Source organism: Sciurus vulgaris (assembly GCF_902686455.1).
Source record: "Sciurus vulgaris genome assembly, chromosome: 4".
Lineage (NCBI taxonomy): Eukaryota > Metazoa > Chordata > Mammalia > Rodentia > Sciuridae > Sciurus > Sciurus vulgaris.
In genome coordinates this window covers 162,260,126-162,281,330 of record NC_136464.1, presented here as the reverse complement: position 1 = coordinate 162,281,330, position 21,205 = coordinate 162,260,126, and the positions used below count along the sequence as shown (strand labels likewise).

Here is a 21,205-nt window from a genome sequence, read left to right as displayed (position 1 = left end):
AGAGAGTTCAGGTAACATATTGCAAGGGGCTTGATTTTGGCGGGGGGCTGGGGCAGTGCTAGGGATTGAGCCTAGGGCCTCCTGCATGCCAAGTTGTGCTCTACCCGCAGGCTCAAGGAACTTGATTTTTGTCTGTGGTGTGAAATAAGGCCTTCCTGCCAGAGTGGCATTTAAGTTGAGAGCTGAAGGAGGAGTGGGAGGTACCTAAGAGCAAGGTGAAGGGCAGGCGGAAGAATCTGCCTGTGTGAAGGCCCCGAGAACGCAAGAAGGTCAGCATGGTGGTGGGGTTGAGAGGCAGAGGTGGAGAGGCAGAGCAATGAACAAATCCATCAAGGCTCTGTAGGTCATTGGAGAATAACTAAAAGCCACTAGAAATGTTAAGCATGATGCCCTCTGAGTTTCCATCACTTGGTCTTCAGCACAGAGAATCCAAAAGGAGGTAAGAGAGATGGAGGGCCCATGCTTTGGGGGTTGTTGTAGCTATTCAGGAGGGGCAGACCTAGACTAGGGTGGAAACAGAAGATGGATCCAATAGATACTCAGCAGGAAACCTGATAGGAATAGCGTCTGGGGTGTTAGAGGACAGTGTCAGGCTGAGTCCTAGTTGTGGTGTGTCCAATTGTGTGGAATGTGGCTCCTCTGGAACTCAAAACCAATCACCAAGAGGAAGGAGTGTTGATGGAGGGACAGGGTTGGGAGAATTCAGTTGGGATGAGCTGTGTTAGAGGGACTTTTGAGACATTTGAGCATTTGGACACACAAGCCTGAAGCTCCCAAGGGAACATCTCCAAAGGGAAGTTGGGAGTGTGGTGGAGCTCGCCTGCAGTGAGCGCGGTGGGGCGAGATGGGAGGAGGACCAGGAGCAAGCCTAGGGCAACTGCATCAGAAGCTGCGTGGAAGAAGCTGAGCCAACAAAGCACTGAGCCAGAGGAGCAGAAGGAAATCCAGAAGAATATGGCAACATGGATGCCAGAGGAAGAAAGCATTCTGAAGTGGACAGAATGGTCATAGTGTCAATTTATGCTAAAAACATGAAGACCGAGAGGCCTATTGGACTTAGTTGTTTGGAGGTGTTGAGGCTCAAAGAACAATTATCAAACCTCAAAGTGGGGCAACTTTGGGCTGAAGGAGCAGTTTCAAGGTCTCCTGTCCATTCACGCCCCCCTCCCTCACTGTGCCGCCACAATCCTCTTTTTTTCCCACAATGAAGTTCCCTTACCTAACAGAGAAGTTCTCTTCCCAGAAGAAATGTAATTGCTATGAAATCTCCTTAACCAGGAAAGATGACCTCTCAGGAAAGACAAGACTAAAAGTCTCCATGCTCAGGGCTCCCTACCCAGAGACTCTTTTCATGTATTCTCCTGAGGACTGTTACCTAAGAGGCTTTCTGTCCATAAGACAGACAGACAGACAGACAGACAGACAGACACACACACACACACACACACACACACACACAGTGCATTTCTTCCTCCCCTTCTCCTGTAGCTTGTCTTCACTGTCCTCCAGGAAACCCAAGCTTCTGTTCCTTTCTGTCATTCAGGATGGCATGTAAGCTTCAACCATCTGGCCTTTCTTCATGGTTCATGCTTTGCGAATGATTCCTGTACTGAGATTTCTCCATGTGCATTGACAAGTTTGTGGGCCTTTTTCTCCTGTTAATCTGCTTATTTCGGTGAACCTTCAGAAGGTGGTGGGGAGATTTTTTCCTTTGCCCCTTCAGAGGTCATGGTTCACCTTCACAAGAGCCAGCTGTGGATGCTTCTGCTGAGTGAGTGGTGGAGCCAGCTGTGGATGCTTCTGCTGAGTGAGTGGTGGAGCCAGCTGTGGACGCTTCTGCTGAGTGAGTGGTGGTAAGAGGAGAGAAAGGGCGATGCCAGACTGGAGTGGAGGGAGCAATGAATGGGAAGGGAAGAGACTGAGGGCTCCAATTTGCTATTCTACCCAGAGAATCTATGTCAAAATGTAAGAAACAACTTCTGCCCGCAGTGACTGTATCCCCAAATACTGAACCCAATAAAAACTAAACAAAGAGAGAAGAGGAAGAAGAAGTAGACCTTTGTATTCGTGACTTGTATTCTATATTTATAGCATGGTTGATCCTAACAACTACCTACTCCTTTTTAACCCTGATGCACGGCAAACCATAAAAATGATAGAAAAGAGGAGATGGGGTGACTGGGAAACTGGCTCCCACCTTCATGTATCTTTGTTGATACCCTTCCACTGCAGATACTGTACCTTTCAGCATTTTGACTGCAACTTGGATTGAGACTCCTGTTTTACTAATTCCATAAGCTGTTGCATTCATCACTTTCCCAAAAGCACCTGATCCTAGTACCTTTCCTGCAAAGACACACAGGAATTCAGTGCATTTGAAAGGTTTTCTGATGAAAAGGAAATGCTGTGGAAGTCTCTGGAACATTCAATTCTTACCAAACTCTAAGTTTTCTCTTGGAAACTCCCATTTGAGGTCATACTCATATTCTCTGAAATCGACGTAGAAGTACTCATTGTCCAATGAGCCAGTCACCTGGACCATTTGCAGCTGGCTTTCATACCTAAATTGCTTCAGAGACGAAATAATGAGTCAGTGAGCAATACGAAGTTCTGCAGATATGGGAAACATAATGAATTATCAGCCTTTCTTTACCTTTTTGTACTTGTGACAAATTAGTATGATTAAAACAGCAATGAAGGGGAGACAAAGCCCAATCGTTGCATAGAATGAGATGTTGTCTTGGATGAAGGGGAAGGGCCCTGAAACAAAGGAGTGTCACTAAGCAATGAAACAGAATTCCTGTTTGCTATTATAAATAGTAGACTGCTCATTATAATCTCTCACATCCTGTTTGAGTAACCACTATTTTCAGTCCTTGCACATGCTCTGTGAATACTCTACTCCCCACAGAAAATCAGGCAACCTTCCTATAAAGGACAAGTTTCCTTCCTAGAAAATCTTAAGAGATTCTGAGCTGATTTTAAAAAAATCATTTACTAGGGTTGTAACACTCACATCCATTTAAGCCTCAGAACATACAAGTCAGATTAAAAAAAATAAAAGGTCTGTGTTCCTTCTGTGAATATATGACATGAATGTGGAGATGCTGGTTCCGTGATGTTGGTGATTCTAAACTACTAGAGTTTCAATTCAGAGGGCTCTTAAAAAAAATTGCAAAAGAGCAGGATAAAGGTAAATAAGAAGATTAACAAAGAGGAAAATGACAGAGGTCCCCAAATTACTTAAACTGTTTTGCTAGAGTTGGACCTTTTGGTAAACATGCAACATACAGGGAGTTTATGGTTCTCTGTATCTCCGTAACTTGTGAGTCATAATAATGGAGACAGAACTCTGCCCCCAAATGCAAAACAGTACAGTGCATGACAGCGGGGATTCCTCCTGACTCAAAAAGCCTTCTTTACTCACACACTGAACCTGTTCTCTCTTGTAAAATTCCCCCAATAAAAGTCAGTCACAGGGATGAACTTCTGATGGGGAATTCCTGGTGGTGGAATATCACAATAGCAACATCCCCTACCTGGTGAGTTTAATAGGATTGTTTCGCAAGATGTGCCCATGGAATTGTACGCACAGCACTTGACCAGGAACCCCTTTACTGCCTCACTCATGTTTAGGGTACTGCTTGATATCCACTGTCCAAACACTTTCCTGTTAGCCTTTTTATTCCAAATTCCTTCTGTGATTTCTTCAGTGCAGCTGAAAAGAAATGGCAGACAGAGAAGTTAAGACAGGCAGGGCTAAGATGGGAAGTCAGGGTTTCTGCAGCAAGTTCTGCAGAAACTTATAAGTGATTCATCGATTATAAGTTATCACACAAACAATCTATGGCCATGGAGAACTACGGCTGATTCAGAAGGTAAGCATTTTAAACATGTCATCATTTCTTCTTAAATTGTATCCATGAAAAACAGTCAAGATGTCAGAGTTAGGTTCTTCCATAACAAGAGATGTCAAGGTTCTCATTACTTGGGAGACTTGTCCAAACACTTCTTCCAGGTCCAAGAGGGTAATGGATAGCCATCCGAAGAGCAAGATGCCTGACTAGCTGATGTTTCAGCTAGCACTTGAGGTTTCCCTGTAGAGAATGACAAGTAAAATAAGCTCATGGAGTATAGTACTTTCCAGAAATGGCTCATTACTCCAGTGCAGTTGTGCTTCTGGGAGGTGTCTCATTCAGGATACCTCAAGACTTTTGGTTATTAACCCTGCCACCCTCCACACCCCCTCCCTTTCTTGACAGACAGGCCCAACACATCTCCACTGAACACCACTCTTCCTGGTTTTGGCTCTCCGCTATCTATCTGCACACCTCAAAATGATTCTTAGCTTCAGAAAAACATCTGTAAAAAGTCTAGTGAAATGTACCCTTACATCTTTTCTTTTTCTTTTTTTACTTTACTTGTATCTTCTTATAGACCAAAGAAGTGAAGATTATTAAAACAAATAAATGGCAAATGATTTGGCTTTTAACATGACTTTTCAAAGCAGTAAAGTCAATAAAGTCACAACACTAGCCAGGTGTGGTGGTGCACATCTGTAATCCCAATGGCTCAGGAGGCTGAGGCAGGAGGATCTTGAGTTCAAAGTCAGCCTCATCAATTTAGAGAGGATAAGTAATTCAGCAAGATCCTGTCTCTATATACAATATAAAAAAGGGCTGAGGATGTTGCTCAGTGGTTAAGCACCCCTGGGTTCAATCCCAGGTACCAAAAAAAAAAAAAAAAAAAAAGTCAAAAGTCAAACACTAAAGCACATGCAGAAAGGATATTGAATAAATCTTTTAGCTTCTGAGAATAAACACAGAAAGATATATGTAACTAAACCAGTAGATAGGAGAGTAAAATTCCAAAATATTTCAGCATACAAAACAGTAACCCTTCTAAGCCATGTGTTGGCTCTTTCTGGTTAAGATTATTAGACAATAAAGTAGTGAGAACACAAAAATAAAATTCTTGGTGGCAAACTTACTTTTTATATTTAGTGTGAACATTTTGGTGAACTGTGCATCATCATTTTCTGCGTGGAATATGTATTCTCCTGGCTGGTGTCTTATGGTTGCAAAACTTAGATATGCTGTTTGAGAAAGAATTAAAGATAGATTTAGCCTGATTCTTACAGGAGTTGCTATAATGAAGATGGTTTGCATGGGAAGAGTCTTCTGTGAGGGTTATCCCCACTTGCTAAAGTTTCCTGGACAAGGAGGAGTATCTGTATTCTAGACCCTTCCTACTCAAAGTGTGGTCCACAGACAGGTAGCATCAGCATCAGCACCAGTATCATCTGGGAACTTGATAGAAAAGCAAATTCAGAACCCCAAACCTAGGAACTCAAAATCTATATTTTAAGATAATCTCCATGTGGTTCATATGCACATTAAGGTTTAGGCTGGCTGAGGGTCCTCAGAGAAACAAGTAAGTGGCTGTCCTATTGTTCTATACATTGTGGATAGCCTGGCCTTTCCTAAAGAAAGACCTCTGCAGGTGGACAAATTTTCCTGCTTCCTGAATGACTGGTTTGCTGATCCAAGGCAGAACCTATGACCAGCCCTTGATTTACACAGCAATTAACAGTAAACAGACTCAAATCCACTGACTTTTTACAGAATACTTTGAATAGTTTCCATAGCTCTAATACTTAGTTGGAACGCTCATTAAGCATTCAATACCTTTGACATGATAACTTGATATGGGGGCTTATTTGCCATGTCTCCTAGTACTACGTGATGTGGAAGTTGTTGTGGGGGATGTTGGACAGTGATGAGAATAAGGAGGCCACGGGCTATTGAATATGGCTTCATGCATCCACTGAACAAAACTAGAGAAAAAAGGGGGGAAAATTCCCTTAATGAGGAACAGAAATCTTAGGCCTTTTCAGAAGATATTTAATTAGACCAGCGATAACTTGAAGTTAAAAAATAAAAAAAAAAAAAAAAACCATAGCAGAATGGACAGAATGAAAATTTAAGCATAAAGATCTGAAGTGGAAGATTAAGTGGCCTTAATCTTGGAGCTGTGTAGGATGCAAAAGACCTAAAAATAAAGATCTGTGTTAGCCAGTTTTCCATCACTATAACAAACACTTGAGGTAAGTCAACTTGTAAAGAGAAAAGGTTTATTTTGGCTCATAGGCTTGAAGTTTCCAGTCCTTGAATGGTTGGCCTTCTTGCTCTTGGGTCTATGGCAGGGCAGCACAAGATAGCAGGAGTGCATGGTGTACCCAAACCCCTTACCTGTTGACTAGAAAGTGAAAGGAAAGAGGCGAAAGGAACAGGGATCCCACTGTCCCCTGCCAAGGCACACTCTCAGTGACCAGAAGACCTTCCACTGGGCCCCATTTCTTAAAGTAGCACCACTCCAGGGATCAAGCTTTCAACACATGGGTATCTGGGGGACATTTAAGACCCAAAACATTCCAACTTCTATCCTAAAGATACCGTAGTCCACGAAGGTGGACAAAACGTTACAGAAGTGGAACAGTGAAAGCATTAAACCAAAGCTATGTAGACAACCAAAGAAGCAGAGGTCAGGTAGATGAGGAAAGTTCAGTGGGCTTCACAAAAGCAGGGCTTGAGGCACACCCCCCCTGGATGAGTTGGTTTAGATGAGAGGATTAGAAAAAGAGATCTAAGAAGGAGGGATGGAGACTGAAGGCAGGAGACAGGAACTCACAGGGCGATGGTCAGAGGAACGGAGACCTTGCTGGGGCGGGGCATGCGTGGGGCTGGTGGAGAGAAGAGGGCCAAGTGGATGGAATGGGGCCGGCTGACCGGGGACCTCGCAAAACAAGCCTAATGCAGAGGAAGATATTCTGGATCCCTGGGAGAAGGTGAGTATCACGAACAGTACTTTAGATTTCTCTGCTGGCAGGAGGAAGAGGTCACTGGAGGAAGGTCGGGGGCAGTAGTAACAATCCAGGAGTTCATTCATTCAGCAGCCGATGGTGGACCTATTTTGTGGAAGCAATCAAGGATACAAACAAGAAGTTTTGAAAAAGATGGGTTTCTGTTCTCCGTATTTTCCAGTTTGGTGGTAAAAGCAGACAAGAAAAGCAGCAGCAATGGTAGAGTGTGGGAAGTCCTATAATAGGAGAAGTAAAAGTTCAGATTTGGGAGTTTCAGAACATGACAGAATGAATGTCATCTAAGGTAAGGAAATGTGAAAGAAGAGCAAACCCAAGAGGCGCCAGGAAAAAAAGAAATGGTAGGTTCTGGAACGGATGAAGAAAAATCTTGATCCCTAAGATTCAAAACATACAACTGGTTAGTGACAGCTTTTGAGCCCATTCTGTTTTGATGCTGGTGTTCTGTGCCCTTAACGCCTAAGTGGAACAATAACTCTGTCTAGTGATGAAAGAATTCATTTACCTGACCTATCAAATTTACAGCAGTTTCATGAGCACTTGACAAGTTTTTAGATGCTTTGTTAACAAGAAGACCAGAGCATAAAAAGATGGCTTCTTGTCCGACCTGTTTGTCCATCTGTCCTTCTTCCTTCCTTTCTTCCTTCCTTCCTTTCCCTCTCTTTCTTCCTTCCCCCTTTCTTTTCTCTTTCTTTCTCACTCTTTTTTTTCTTTCTTCCCCTCTCCCTCCCTGCCTCCTTCCCCTTCTTTCCCTCCGTTCGTCCATGCTTCCTTTCTTCCTTCCATCCTTCCTTCCTTCCTCCCTTTAGTATTAGGGATTGAATCCAGGAACACTGTGACATTGAGCTACATTCCCATCCTTTTATTTTGAGATGGGGGGTCTCACTAAGTTCCCAAGCTGGCTCCGGAACTTGTGATCCTCCGCCTCAGCCTCCTGAGTCTCTGGGATTACAGGTGTGGCCCACCGTGCCCACCTATGATCTACTACGGACGAAAAGGTGAAGAAATGGTGAAGTGGACGTGATAGAAAGAGTGGAGGGAAAGTCACATGAAGCCCATGGGGGGAGAAGACAAAATCTAGCTCTGTGTAATTCCTAAATTTCAGGAAGGCAGCATTTAAGTGGTCCAAGAAAAGATGAGAAAATGTGAAAGGGAAAACATAATTCTCTCTGGGAAATGGCTAAGACCTTGAAAAGGAAGGAGAAAGGAGATAGGGAGGGAGGAAGGGAGGAAAAAGAGAAAATACAAACTCCATGTGGCTAGCCAAGGACCATGCCACAGGATCTAGTAATTTGGCAGAAACAGCAATGGACCAATAGAACTATTTATCATCATGTGGACCAAAGTGAAAGATTTCATGAACATTTATCTCCTCCGTTTTTTGAGTTGTTTTGTGGTAGTGTGGTGTGCCACAGAGACAGCACCTGAAATATTTTCACTCTTTTGAACCATTTCCAGGTAGGAAATTGGTCATGGAAATAACTGGAACACCAAACTGAATCTCCAGGTTGTTTGAAACTGCTCACCCTCCCTCTCCTTTCTAACAGTTAACCCCAGCGACAACTGTGTGGCTGAACCCTCTGTGAATCCCAAGGGGAATAACCCATGAGGTGTCCTGGAGGCCCAAAGCTTCCTCTCCCCTAGGATTTTTCTAAAATGACCTGTCTGGCATGACAGATCAGGAAATTTGACTTCACAGTGAAACAATATCTTGGAGACTAATAAGATGTATACTTATACAACTATGAGAAGGGTTTTCTCCTCTGAAATAAAAATTCAGGTCATTTCATCTTTACTTAGTGCCCAGAGGGGAGGAGTTGAGAAAGGGCAAGCTCTTTCCAGGAGTTTCAGAGAATAATTTTACTCTTTGGTTAAAAAAAAAAAAGGCTTTATTTAAAGAATCAGAGGCAACCAAGTCAAACCAGAGGACAGGGATTGATAAGAATGTATTGACAGACAAGGACAGGACGGTGGGTCAGGAACGCCTGGAGACCCCACCTACCCTCAGGCTGCAGAGTAGTGGGGCCTGAAGTCAACTCAGCTTGGCTGTAGTCAGAGCTGATCTGTTCAAATTTTTGTTCTGAGTTAGATGAAGATATTGGGGGTGGGGGTGTGCTGATGATTTCATATCTCTGTACAATACTACACTCATTTTTTATTTTATTTCAGGGGTGCCAACAAGCCTGGATGTATGCAACCATTACAGATTGACTAGCAAAAGATGGCACATCCCATACAGCTTAAAAACACTTTTATTTTTTCAATAACCAAAACCATATCTATCTATCTTTCTTTCTCTGTTTCTTTCTTTCTTTTTCTTTTCTTTTCTTTTCTTTTTTTTTTTTTTTTTTTTTCAGTGCTGGGGATGAAACCCAGAACCCAGAGCCTCAAACCTCCTAGGCAAATATTCTACCCACTGAGCTATGTACATCCCCTGCCCAGAGTATTTATGTTATCTTACACACTGGGTTTTGAGGACCTCACACTTCTGAAACGAGTTGGTATCAAGAGGCAGTATAGAGAAATGGCTGAAACCACAGACACAGAGCTAACTGTTTTCTGCTGGAATCCCAACTCTGCTATTGCCTGGTGCGGTGGACTTAGGCAAGTCACTTAATGTCTCTGTGCCTCAGTTTCTTGTCTATAAAATGAAAGATTGAAATAGTATGTACCTCATCTAGTTGTTGGAAAAGAAAGCTTTTTTGAAAAGGACTTTTGTATAAAGTGCTTAAAACAGTGCCCCACCACATAATAAACAAAATAAATGTTAGGTTGTTACTACTATGAGGCTCATTAAACCTAGTAATCATTTAAATAAAAAAAGAATCCATGTAGGAGCTAATGTAGCTCAGTTGTATAGGGTGCTTGCATAACATGTGCCAGGCCCTGGGTTCAATCTGGGTGGGGGTGGGTGAAGAAAAAAATAGGTAGAAATTTTACTCTAGGATGTATAGTAAGTGTAAAAATCACATGAAAATAGAAAGAAAGATGTAAGGGGGAGAAAAAAACCTAAAGTCAATGCCCATCAACAGGAATAGTTTAAAAAATGGCTAAAAAGACTACTAGGCAGCCATTAAAAATGATGATGTAGTATAATACAACTATTAACATAAAAATACTTATTATATATTTAAGTTAAAAAATCAGCTCACAAATGATATGATTTCATTCTTGTACAAAAATCGATATTTTATGTTTTATTATGATGGTTACATAGAAAAAGTAAAAAAAAAAAATACTACCTCTGGAGATAGAGTGATGGCTGGTATTTCTACTTTTTTAAAGGCAATCTCACAAAATGGGCATCAGTGAAGGGTAGCAATTTTGCTTTGTATGACTGGGTAGGTAACGACCTCAGTTTCCATATTTTAAAAAAACATGGGACTATTAGGATTAAATTGAGGTAATCCACATCAAGTACTCTACACGTTGTCTGGCACGTGGTAAAAGTTCAACGTGCCTTTCAGTTTTAATAAGTGACTTCACATGATGTGACTGAGAACTTACAACTGAGTGGAGTTTTTAGGAAAAAAGGGAGTCAGGATCACAGTCACACACAGCAGAAGTAAAAGGGAACAGGACTTTAGCTGGGAGCTCTCGGTACTTCAGTAGGCCCCAACATCTCCCATACACATTCAGGCTCACCTCCTTCAGCAAAAATATTTTAAAAATTCATCCACAGGTTCTCTCAGCCTCTGCAGTGACATATTCACTGATTCGAGAGCCTGATTTCCTGTTTACCCTTGCTTCTCTGGAGTAGGCCCCAGCTCATCTTCCAGAACCCACACAACCATCAGCCTGCTATTTCCATAGAAGTCACCACACACACTGCAGTTGTTGCCTGGGACGGGGGAGTGGGACAGAGCTGAGATTCATAGGGTAGGAAAAGGAAATATTTCAGGGACAAAGAAAGCTCAAGCCTTGGGCCAGGCTGAGGAGAGTCTTTCAGAAGAGATTACTAAATAATTCCAATGATCTAAGAAGTTTTTCCCTTTGACCAGGAAACTAGGACAAACGAAGGTAGATTCCGTGTTTATTATTAAGTCCATTGACAGGAGATTAGGCAAACCAACAGGTGAAATATCCCGGAAGCTTTTATCAAGAACAGGGTACCAGGACAGCTGGAAAATTACAATTTCATAAAACACACACACACAAACGCAAGCCCTAATAAGCAGCGGGGGTGATATTTGAGGAAGTAAATTGGAGAAATGAAGCCGTGAAGTGGGGGAAGCTGACAGACTTCTGGCACACACCACGACCACACCAAAGCTTCTGCAGGAGTCGTGTTGTTACACAGGCTTTCAGTTACAGATTTGAAAAAGTCATGTCTCTTTGCCAATAAAGTTGTCTCTTGCAACATGATTAAAACAGATCCTTCGCCATCCACGTTCAACTCCATTAAGTTGACTGAAGGATGCTCATGGCGCCGGCTAATTAGTACATGTGAAACTTTCTATAACTGAAAGATGGGAAGAACTCAATCTCCACAGAGAGCACGAGGTGGAGAGGAAAAGACACCCAGGATTTCTCGTTGTTCAGTATTTTTGAGCACCTTTCCTTTGCCTTGGGTATTCAGTGGCCCATAATACCCAGTACCTCCAGAGCACTCAAAAACACTGTAGCCTCTTCAAGAACTTCTAAATCAAAGAAAGACAGTGTTGGGTGTTGTGGTCAGTGTCTTATGTGGTCCCTGTAGTACAAAGAGGATGCCTTCGACTCTTCTTTGACCCAGACTGTGTACTTTGAGCTGTTTTCCAAAGGTGATGATGAATTCACCCATTTATTAGACACACATTTCCTGAAGAAGGCATTGTACAGAGACAGAGAAATGGCAGAGCATCTGTCCTTGTGGAGATTATAATCCAAGAGGTGAGATTCAATATACAAAGAGGTAACTATGCTAGCAGATAATTAGGAATGACGGAGGCATGGAACACTATGGGAGTCACGATCTGCCCAATTCATTAATTTGGCTGCCTCTGTAGGGACACTACTAGGATCCCGGGGTGCAAACTGTGACCATTGCATGAAATAATTAACCAGCCCACAAGACTGGCCCATGATTATGTTAAATCTCAAAAGGTTATGCAAGATGTCGCCAGCACTGTAGCAACCTGTGTCATTTGGAAGGAGAGGCAGAAAGACATTACCGTACTCACTCTTGAATAAGTTTGATGCTTCTAAGAGCATTCAATCCAACAAGAAGATACTACAGTGACATTTGTTGAACTAAATTGAATTTATCTTTATTTCTTTGATTGTTGAACTAAATGGAAATTATCCTTATTTCTTTGAATCAGATTCATAATAGAATCCCTTAATGCTAGAAGCTTATCTAACATTTTGTTAGATAATGCATTCACCTAACATGACGAAGGGAGAACACAGTAGTACCCTAGAACCTTCTGAGCCTGGCGACTGGTAATCAACTCAGCTAGGATACAGTGGAGCTGACACTCCAACCTGCTACTTGTAGATGTTTGCTGGAGTATATAAGAGTCCATGAGGTTAAGGAGATCCCTCTAAGACAGTGCTCCTCAATCAAAGGCAGCTTTTCCCACCAGGGGACATGTGGTAATATCTGGAGTGATATTTGGTCATCACTACCAGGAGAAGAGAGATGTGCTATTGGCATCCAGTGGGTAGGGCCAGAGATGTTAGTAAATATCCTATCATGCCCAGGACAGTCCTCTACAATAAAGAACTATCTTGCTGCTGTTGAGAAACCCTGAGTTGGGGGGAGTGGTATTCGTCAGCTCCCAGTCAAAGACAGCATTTTTAATGAACTTGACAGTGAGTCTTTTGAATATTAGGGGGTTTGGGCAAAAGAAGGTAACTGTTTCTTTGAAAATTTTTATTTGCAACTCTTTCTAAAAATCCAAACAGGGTTAGGGATGTAGTTCAGTGGCAGAGAGGTTGGCTACCAGGTGCAAGACCTTGGGTTCAATCCTCAACATCACACACACACACACACACACACACAATATCTGAATGAAGACCAGAGACCAGTTACAAATCACTTGAGAAATAAAGAAAAGCACAATAACCATGCACGAACAGAAGAATCAAGGTGAAAAGCACTTTTATCCAATAAAATACGTGAGCCGTGAATGCAAGACACATACACCAATTTTAAATTCCCAATTAGCTACGTAAAGAAAGTAAAATGAAGTGGATGAAATTAAACTGAATAATTGATTTTGTTTAACTTCATATATACAAAATATCATCATTTTGATGGGTTATCAATGTAAAATGTATTAATGAGATAGTTTACATTCTTTTTTTCATACCAAGTCTTCGAAATCTATTGTGTAGCTGACAGTTATGCACATCTTAATTTGGACTAGCCACATGTGGCTGGCAGCTGCTGTACTGGACAGCACAAAAATCACCAAAAGTTCTCATTAAGAATTCAGCATAAAAAAAAAAAAAAAAAAAAAAAAGAATTCAGCATCAGGCCTGAAGTCCCAGCTACTCAGGAGGCTGAGACAGAAAACCTGCTTGAGCCCAGGAGGCCAGCCTGGGAGACATGAGAAATACTGTTTCAAAAAAGAAAAAAGAAAAAAAATGAGAAATCAATCATAATTTTGATTTGGAATGTCTGGAATGGACACCAGGAACCCACATTTTGAAACATTTGCCCAGACAATTCTTGTTCAGTTGTTTTATAAACCACATGCTGAGAAACAAAGATTTTATTCTAGAGCATCGCCTCTCAGTTGCTTATAGCCTAACCTGAAACCATGTCACACAGCATTAGTTTTAAGAGATAAGAGGGGTCACCAAAGACCATGGAAGCCACAGAAGATGCAGCAGGTAAGGTAGGGTTTTGTTTTCTAAAAAGGGATGATGGATTCCTCCCTTCAGAGAATCTGGAACATGGTTGTCCAAATGCTCTGGAAAAGCAAGTTTTTCTTTCAACACTATGGTTGGATTATTTCTGCATTTATTTTTTAAAACACATCAATATACCTATAGGTAATGGGTTCTGTTTTTAAGGAGTTTTACTTCCTCAATCATCGGCAGCATGCTCAGGAGTCTCAGTGTACTACACTGTAGTACTCTCAAATAGGAAGTAACAATCTTATGACTCAGAAAATGCCACAGAAGCATACTACACTAACATGATTCCGGTTTTCATACCGAGTGTTATATTCTCTGAAGTGATTGTAAGACTGCTACTACAGCTTCACAATAGGCCTTTTGTCTTCTTGTCTTTGATTTCAACTAATAAATATAAATTCATGGGACTGGGGGTGTATGTATCTCAGTGGTAAAAGCACACGCTTATCAGGAGGCTGAGGCAGGAGGATAGCGAGTTCAAAGCCAGCCTCGGCAACTTAGTGAGGCCCTAAGCACCTCAGCGAGACCCTCTCTCTAAATAAAATATTAAAAAGGGCTGAGGCTGGGGCTCAGTGGTTAAGTGCTCCTGGGTTCCATTCCTGGTAGTTAAAAAAAAAAAAAAGCACACATGCTTAGCATGTACTGAGTCCTGGTTTCAATCCCCAGCACTGTAGGAAAAAAATATAAACATAAATAAAAAATAGATGTATGTATATGTATATAATCTCACAATAAGAGAATTTGCTTCCATAAGTACAAAACTGTCCTGGAGGGCAATAAGAAAGGAGCATCGTGCTAAAAATGATAAGCCTTAGCGCTCTCTGTTGTCTCACCTGTATCCATCTTCCAGACCACTTTGTTCACATGGAAACGATTTTCGAGAGAAGGTCCATGTACATCGGATTTGTGGGTATGCTTTAAACCTGACGGAAAAGCAAAAGTCTTCATATTGGTCAATTTCATAATCTTCACTTGAATTGGTAGCATTTATAAATCCCTTTTCTGAAAAATAAAGAAGCATTTGTAAATTAGATAATGGCATTCATATGAAAATGTATTGCGATGACAAAGTGAATTTTATTCATCCATCTGATGCAAGAAAGCTCAGAGATTGACACGCTGCAGGTCAGGTTGGAAGCACCCAGAAATGGAAGAGTCTTATCCCCAGTTCTAAGCCTGAGCTCATAATCTTTTGGAGTCAAGATTCCTTTAAGAATGGGATGTAAATAATTAACCCTTGCCCAGACAATAATAAATAAACTGCAAGACTTTGCTGACAACTTCAGGAGGTTGAAGAGTCCCCCCGCTGCCAGCCCAACAAGTATACTCTGAGAACAAAGAATGGAAAACTCTGCTCTTAGCCAGACAAGTCTCTCAGTGATGGGTCCCATGTAAAAATGATCTCGAGGTTCAAATCATAGAGCAAGCTGGCTAGCAATATTCACACTTCTTCCTTGCAGATCATTTCCTTATTAGTTTGCTAAGAGAATTCCTTTGTTTCTTAGCATTTTCATTTTGGCTAACGTCTGCACCCTAACCCGAGATTACTTAAGCATGATATTATGAAATGCTACATAGCCCACCCCCATTTCCACTCATTCCAGTGCTTGTACAGTATACAGTCATGGCTCACTGGGCTGGCAGCAGGTTCACAGAACAAGTACTTATTAAGAACCTGTTTGGCACCAACTTCAGGGTCACAAAGATAGCAGGGATGTCCGTGTCCTTAGGAAACTTACAGTCTATGGAGGACAAGGCATACAAACAGATGGTCACACTACAGAGACTGTGGCACTCAAGTAAGCATGATTTAACTGGAAAAGGAAAGGAGTGGGTAGCTTATCTTTGAAAAACTCTTCTAACTCAATTTCTTTCGCAGCTTTTTGATGGTGACATGAGATTGAAATCAGCATTGGTGTTACATACCACACATTCCATACTAAAAGAAACTAAAATGATGAATAAAGGTTGCATGAGCCGCCTGCATTACCTAGGATGGTAACCAGAGCTGACTGACTGGGATGCTCTGAGGAGGAACAAGTGTAATATCCAGTGTCGTTTCTTCCCACTGATGATACAAAAGCAAACAGAATCCGTATCATAGTTCTGTTTCTTGAATAGGTACTCATCTCAAAGTAGCTGCCCTAGGTGTTAATAAAACAGAGTTTGCATTTAATGTTTTTGGCCTGTACTCGTAGCTCCTTGTGCCTGCATTTTCAGAATACAAACTTGTCACATTACCTCCTCGAGGACTTTGTTTCCTAATTCCCAGGTGAGCCCAAATCCGTGGTTCACGTGAATGGCTTTGCACCTTATCCATAAGGGTTCTCCCACTTTGAGGAATAATTGGGGCAGTGTGGTCTGAGGAGTTTGATTTAGATCTAGAAAATGAAAACATCCCAAGTAAGGGGAAAAAAAGGTGATTTTTTTTCTCATCTCAAAAATATACTGAACATCCTGAAGGATGAAGGTTTTTAAAAAAAAATTTTATTTGTTCTTTTTAGTTTATACATGACAGTAGAACGTATTTTGACATATTATACATACATGGAGTATAACTTCCCATTCTAGTGGTTGTACATAATGTAGAGTTACACTGGTCATGTATTCATATAGGAACCCAGGAAAGTTATTTCTACTGTCTTTCCTATACCCATCTCCTCCCTTCCTTCATTCCCCTTTGTGGACAAAGATTTTAACATCTCCAGTGTTGCTAACCATATTAATAAAATAATCTTTTAGAGGTTTACTACTCTTTGTTGAGAAATCAGTGCTTACAGAATCCATAATATACATTTAAAATGATATAAAGGGGGCTGGGGTGTAGCTCAGTGATACTAGTGCATACTTAGCATGCACAAGGCCCTGGATTCAATCCCCAGCACCTAATAAAAAAAGATAAAATTAAATGGTATAAAGAAAAGATAGAATCTCCGAAGCTGAATGATTGCTTAGTTACTGTTAGTAACAGAGAGTTTCTAAGGAATAATCACTGAAAATAAAAGTACATGCTAGTGTTGAGGGTGTAACTCAGTGGTAAAGCATTCACCTAGCATGCCCAAGGCCCTGCCTGCTATCCCAGCACGGGAGGGAAAAAGTATATGATACCTTAAATGGAATATAACTTCTCATTCTTCTGGTTGTACATGATGTAGAATCACACCAGTCTTATAGTCATATGTGTACATAGCGTAATAAAGTACTACTATCCTTCCTACCACCATGCCTCTCTTCTTCCTTCAATCCCCTCTACCTAATCCAAAGTAATTCTGTTCTTTCTTAGCTCCCCATCTTATTGTGAATTAGGATCCACATATCAGAGAAAACATTCGGCCTTTGGTTTTTTAGGATTGGCTTATTTCGCTTAGCATGATATTCTCCAGCTCCATTCATTTACCTACAAATTTCATTCTTCTTTAAGACTGAGTAATATTTCATTGTGTATATATACCACATTTTCTTTATGCATTCATCTGTTGAAGTACACCTAGGTTGGTTCCATAGTTCAGCAATTGTGAATTGAGCTGCTATAAATATTGACATGGCTGCATCACTGTAGTATGCTGATTTTAAGTCCTTTGGGTATCCACTGAGGAGTGGGATAGCTGGGTCAAAAGGTGGTTCCATTTCAAGTTTTCTGAGGAATCTCCATACTGTTTTCCAAGAGGCTGTCCCAATTTGCATTACCACCAGCAATGTATGAGTGTGCTTTTTTCCCCACATCCTCGCCAACACCTATTGTTGCTTGTGTTGTTGATAACTGCCATGCTGACTGGAGTGAGAGGAAATCTTGAATTGAAAGTTTAGTCATTTTGTTTTCTAGTAAAAGAATTAAGAATTTCAGTAACTTTCAGTTTTGTTTTTTTTTTTTTTACGTAAGCATTGTACTTTTTTGTTTATTCTCCTTCCTCCTCCTTCATCTTAATAAATAACTTCTTCAAGAAGTATGAATTCTCACTTGGGGTACATGAATTTGGGTTTGTCTGTTTGTTCTTGGCAGTGGATTGGACCCAGGGCCTCATGCTTGCTGGGCATGTGCTCTACACTGAGCCACAGCCCTAGCCCTTGGGGAGATTTTTTGGTGACTGTTAGTGATTTTTCATTTCATTGCCTTCAGGTTAGTAAATCTGGCCTGTATGATACCAATTTTAATTATTCTGAAATTCTCTTTAGTTAGCAGGATTACTAATTCTTGCCATTTTGTGCTATTTCCAAGATTTCTTTTGTTTGTTTCTTCCTTGTTTTAATGGTCGATGATGCTTTCTATGGTCCTTTTTTTTCTATACGAACCAAAAGTTGTGTATTATATTTCTATCTTGCCAGTGGTTTTTCTTACTTTTGTGTGTGTGTGTGGTGTGTGTGGGTGTGTGTGTGTGTGTGTGTGCTGGGAACTGAGCCCAGGGCCGTGTGCATACTAAACATGTGCTCTACCACTGAGCTACATGCCCAGTCCTATTCTTAACACTTTTAACATCCATATTTCATCTGATTGAAAATGCGACTGCTTCTTCCTGGAACCTCTGCAGAATCCCATGTGACCTCTTCCTGCTCTGAATGTTGGCACTTTTCCCTGTTTATCATGAGCATCCTTTGTTGTGGGTGTTCCCTCTGTGCCCAATCTTAACTGCTTTTGTTGGCTCATTTCTGGTCCACGATGAGATCTCTTTCTTGCTTTCAAAGGCGTTTATGCCCTCACTACTTTTCATAAACACATACACATACACACACACACACACACACACACACACACACACACACAGAGCTATGTACTTGGTGACATTCTGGCCAGTGATGGACTTCACCTGTGACTGTGTATACCAATGGCCTGGTGTGTAGTAAGCTATTTCATTCAGGTTTGTGTAAGTGCATTCTGTGATGTTTGCCCAACAACAAAATCTCCTAACAAAGCATTTCTCAGAATCCGCCCCATTGTTAAGTGACACATAGCTATATATATATATATTTTTTTTTTTCCTATAATTTGGGGGGGCAGGCATAACAGGGAAAATGATGAGGAAGTAAATATGTTTAACTTGATTCAAACATTATCAAAGTATTACATGATATCCTACTTATATGTACAATTTTGACATTTTTATGTATCAGCTAAAAATTTTTTTTTTAATAATGTGAAGCAGAGCATGGTACCCTGGGCCCATAGTTCCAGCTGCTCGGAGACTGAGGCAGGAGAATCCCTTGAACCCAGGAGTTAGAGACCAGCCTGGGCAACACAGCAAGACCCCAAGACCCCATGATCCCATCTCAAAATAAACAAACAAAATGTGGGGAAGAAGAGGGACCATGTGAGGTCAGTCCCCTCCTTCCACCCCCACATGGCCGGCCGCTGCCTTCTCCGCGCCCTCATTGTTGCTCAGCCCCATCTCCAGTCACCTCTTCATTTGTGTCCTTACATTTGATTTTTCGCCTTGCTTTTCCAAATGTGCTTTTGCTCTTTCCCCTGTCACCCCCCACCTCCCTTTCCTCCAGAAGTGCCAGCAGCTGGGATTAGTTAGAACAATGAGCAAAACAGAGGTGGTTTCTAACCTACTTCCATGCTGACATTTATTCACTTAATTAATAAACATGCAGCAAGTACTACATCACGTCGTGGAGATGAGCGGGGTATCACCCTCGCCTTTATGAATCGAGCTGGGGATGGGAAAGACAGCCTACAGAACAAAATTAGCACACAATAAGTTGAGTCTCACACACAGTTTTTTATATATATATATATATATATATATATATAAAAGGATTATGGAAATTCAGAAGGAGCCTAAGATCAGACACAGGAAGCTGAAGGAAGCTTGCTAGAGGAAAGGTTCTTTGATCTGGGTCTTGAAGATTAAAGCTTGTTTGTTCATACTTGACATATTTTTTTTCTTTTTTTGGTGCTGGGGATTGAACCCTGTGCCTTGAACACACTAAGCACACACTCTACCACTGAGCTACATCCCAGTCCCATCCTGAAAATTGTCACTGATTCACCACTCTAAATAACGCCCGAGTATGCGTCTCAATGATCCCCTGATCTAACCCTGCGGGTGTTAAGATTAGATTTAAATGCCATAACCTATGCTTTCTCTATGTATTTTCCATCCCTTGTCCCTAGTTCTCTGAGAGCCATTTTCCTTCCCTAGTCCTTGAAGATGCAGATTCTACACAATCGCTCATGTATGTCCAGAGAAAATTACCCTGGTCATGCTGACCATGCTGTTTTCCCATCCAAGAAATAAGACCGGATTGTGTTTAAGAGATGGAGCAGCAACGTCAGCAGAGAAGCAAGGGCTTGCTCTTAGCGGGCCAGGCTGCCTGGTAAGGTTGTGTGGATTATGCCTCGCACAAAAGTGCCCAGCAGAGGGGGCAGGTGTGGGCAGAAACCCAATCTGTGTTTCATTCCTTCAGACTGCCTCAGAATGGAGCAAGGGGCCTGAGCCCTGAGTCAGGGGCTCCACCCAGAGATGGCGCCATTTTCCAACTTGTTTGAGGAGCTACTGATTTTTTTCCTGTGGATTACCCATGGCTTCAATACTGGTAGGGAAAAGAAGCCTTCATCTGGAAGGGGCAGGGGGCAGGGAGAAGGCATTGGGAGGAAAATCCATTAAGCTTTGACCATGAATTCACTTAGGACTGGATCATCCAAGAAGTTGCCCTTCAACAGGCACTGAACCCTCTTAGGCTTCCTGAATAGAAGAAAGGGGCTTTGAACATCTTTGGGGTCTGGGGACATGAAAGGAAAGCCTCAATCCAAAGCCCAGGTGGTCCTGAACAAGCCAAGTGGTTCTTCAGCCTAGCTGGGCCACCTTTGCAGTCTGGCTTCCCTCCATATTCCTCCATCCGCCCTGCATGTCAGCCACGGTCACGGTAGCTCTCACCTCTCTATCGTAAGCCTTTATTTGATTTGTTCATTGAGCCTGGAATATTCTATCCATCCTCCATCCTTCAACAGAAAAAATGCTCTTCATTCTTCATGCCTGGTTCAGATCCCTTCATGAATCCCCCAACTATCTAACAGTAAGCATTAGTCAATCCTTTCTCTTTACTCCACCAGCTCATTTTTTATCTTTTTTAACTCTTCTTTCAGTTTTTCTTAGACATTATCTTTTATAGGTCATCTGCCCAACAGCCTGTAAGTACCTTGGGGGCTTTCCATCTCTCAACCTTTTGGCCTAATTCCCTGACAATAATTTAGTTTCTATATGTGATTTTTAAGAAAAATCACAGGAAGAAAGGGCACACATCATCTAAATAGGCCTATAGAACAAGAATTGAATATGGACTCAGCAATTAGAAATAAGGACAGAGGATTCACTTAAAGAATCAGATTTATGGGGCTGCAGGGCTGGGGGTGTGGCTCAGTGGCACAGTACTTGCCTACCAAGCTCAAGGTCCTTGGCTCTACTCCCAGCCCCCCATCATATTTATATTTAAATAACATTTAGTGAGTAAATTCCAATTTCCCAGTATAGGTGAAAT

The 21,205-nt window shown here is 41.6% G+C and overlaps 1 protein-coding gene across 1 annotated transcript in view; it reads right to left on the bottom strand.

Annotated features, from left to right (window-relative positions):
* Nucleotides 1–21,205, bottom strand: part of LOC306660403 (receptor-type tyrosine-protein kinase FLT3-like) — a 118,087-nt gene that overhangs the window by 27,878 nt on the left and 69,004 nt on the right. Inside the window, 10 exon segments of the mRNA XM_079138593.1 lie at nucleotides 2,242–2,346; nucleotides 2,437–2,569; nucleotides 2,654–2,760; nucleotides 3,540–3,718; nucleotides 3,989–4,097; nucleotides 4,991–5,069; nucleotides 5,071–5,095; nucleotides 14,563–14,731; nucleotides 15,720–15,873; nucleotides 15,971–16,110. Of these exon segments, the coding sequence (XP_078994719.1) occupies nucleotides 2,242–2,346; nucleotides 2,437–2,569; nucleotides 2,654–2,760; nucleotides 3,540–3,718; nucleotides 3,989–4,097; nucleotides 4,991–5,069; nucleotides 5,071–5,095; nucleotides 14,563–14,731; nucleotides 15,720–15,873; nucleotides 15,971–16,110 (1,200 nt within the window).